Genomic DNA, 392 nt, shown 5'->3' with positions numbered 1-392 from the left:
CCACACCCACAGAGGGCGGCGTCTACGAGAGCAGGCACCACGGTGTGTTCAGGGACCCTCATTTTCAGGAGATAGAAGTTTCATAATGTAAAACAAACCACTTCCTGTGTCTCAGAAATGTCCGAGTGTCCGACCGATGGCCCCACGGCGTGTCACCAGCTGTGCACGGCGGCCTTCAACTCCTTCACCTGCTCATGCATGGCGGGATTCAAACTACAGAGCGACGGGCGGAGCTGTCTGCCCGAAGGTTCGACACCAAACTGATACGTTTGCTCAAACCGTCTCAAAGCGGTGAACTAACGAGGTCTCTGTGTTCACAGTGGAATTTCCATGTGGGAGGTTACCTGATGCTTCAGTCTGTCGCCATGGCAACTGCCCCTGGCAGGTGAGAC

At 55.1% G+C, this 392-nt stretch overlaps 1 protein-coding gene across 1 annotated transcript; it reads left to right on the top strand.

Moving 5' to 3' along the window:
- LOC106512805 (coagulation factor X) lies at positions 1 to 385 on the top strand (the record flags this gene model as incomplete). Its single annotated transcript, XM_014001337.1, is given in 3 exon segments — positions 1 to 42; positions 116 to 247; positions 321 to 385. Coding segments are annotated over 2 exon segments (195 nt in total), but the record flags the coding sequence as incomplete, so codon positions are not given.
- Positions 386 to 392: the final 7 nt, after the last annotated feature.

The sequence above is a fragment of the Austrofundulus limnaeus genome, unplaced genomic scaffold (assembly GCF_001266775.1).
Source record: "Austrofundulus limnaeus strain Quisiro unplaced genomic scaffold, Austrofundulus_limnaeus-1.0 Scaffold14682, whole genome shotgun sequence".
Lineage (NCBI taxonomy): Eukaryota > Metazoa > Chordata > Actinopteri > Cyprinodontiformes > Rivulidae > Austrofundulus > Austrofundulus limnaeus.
Note: the sequence above shows the minus strand (reverse complement) of the source record. Positions and strands in the feature narration are given on the sequence as shown.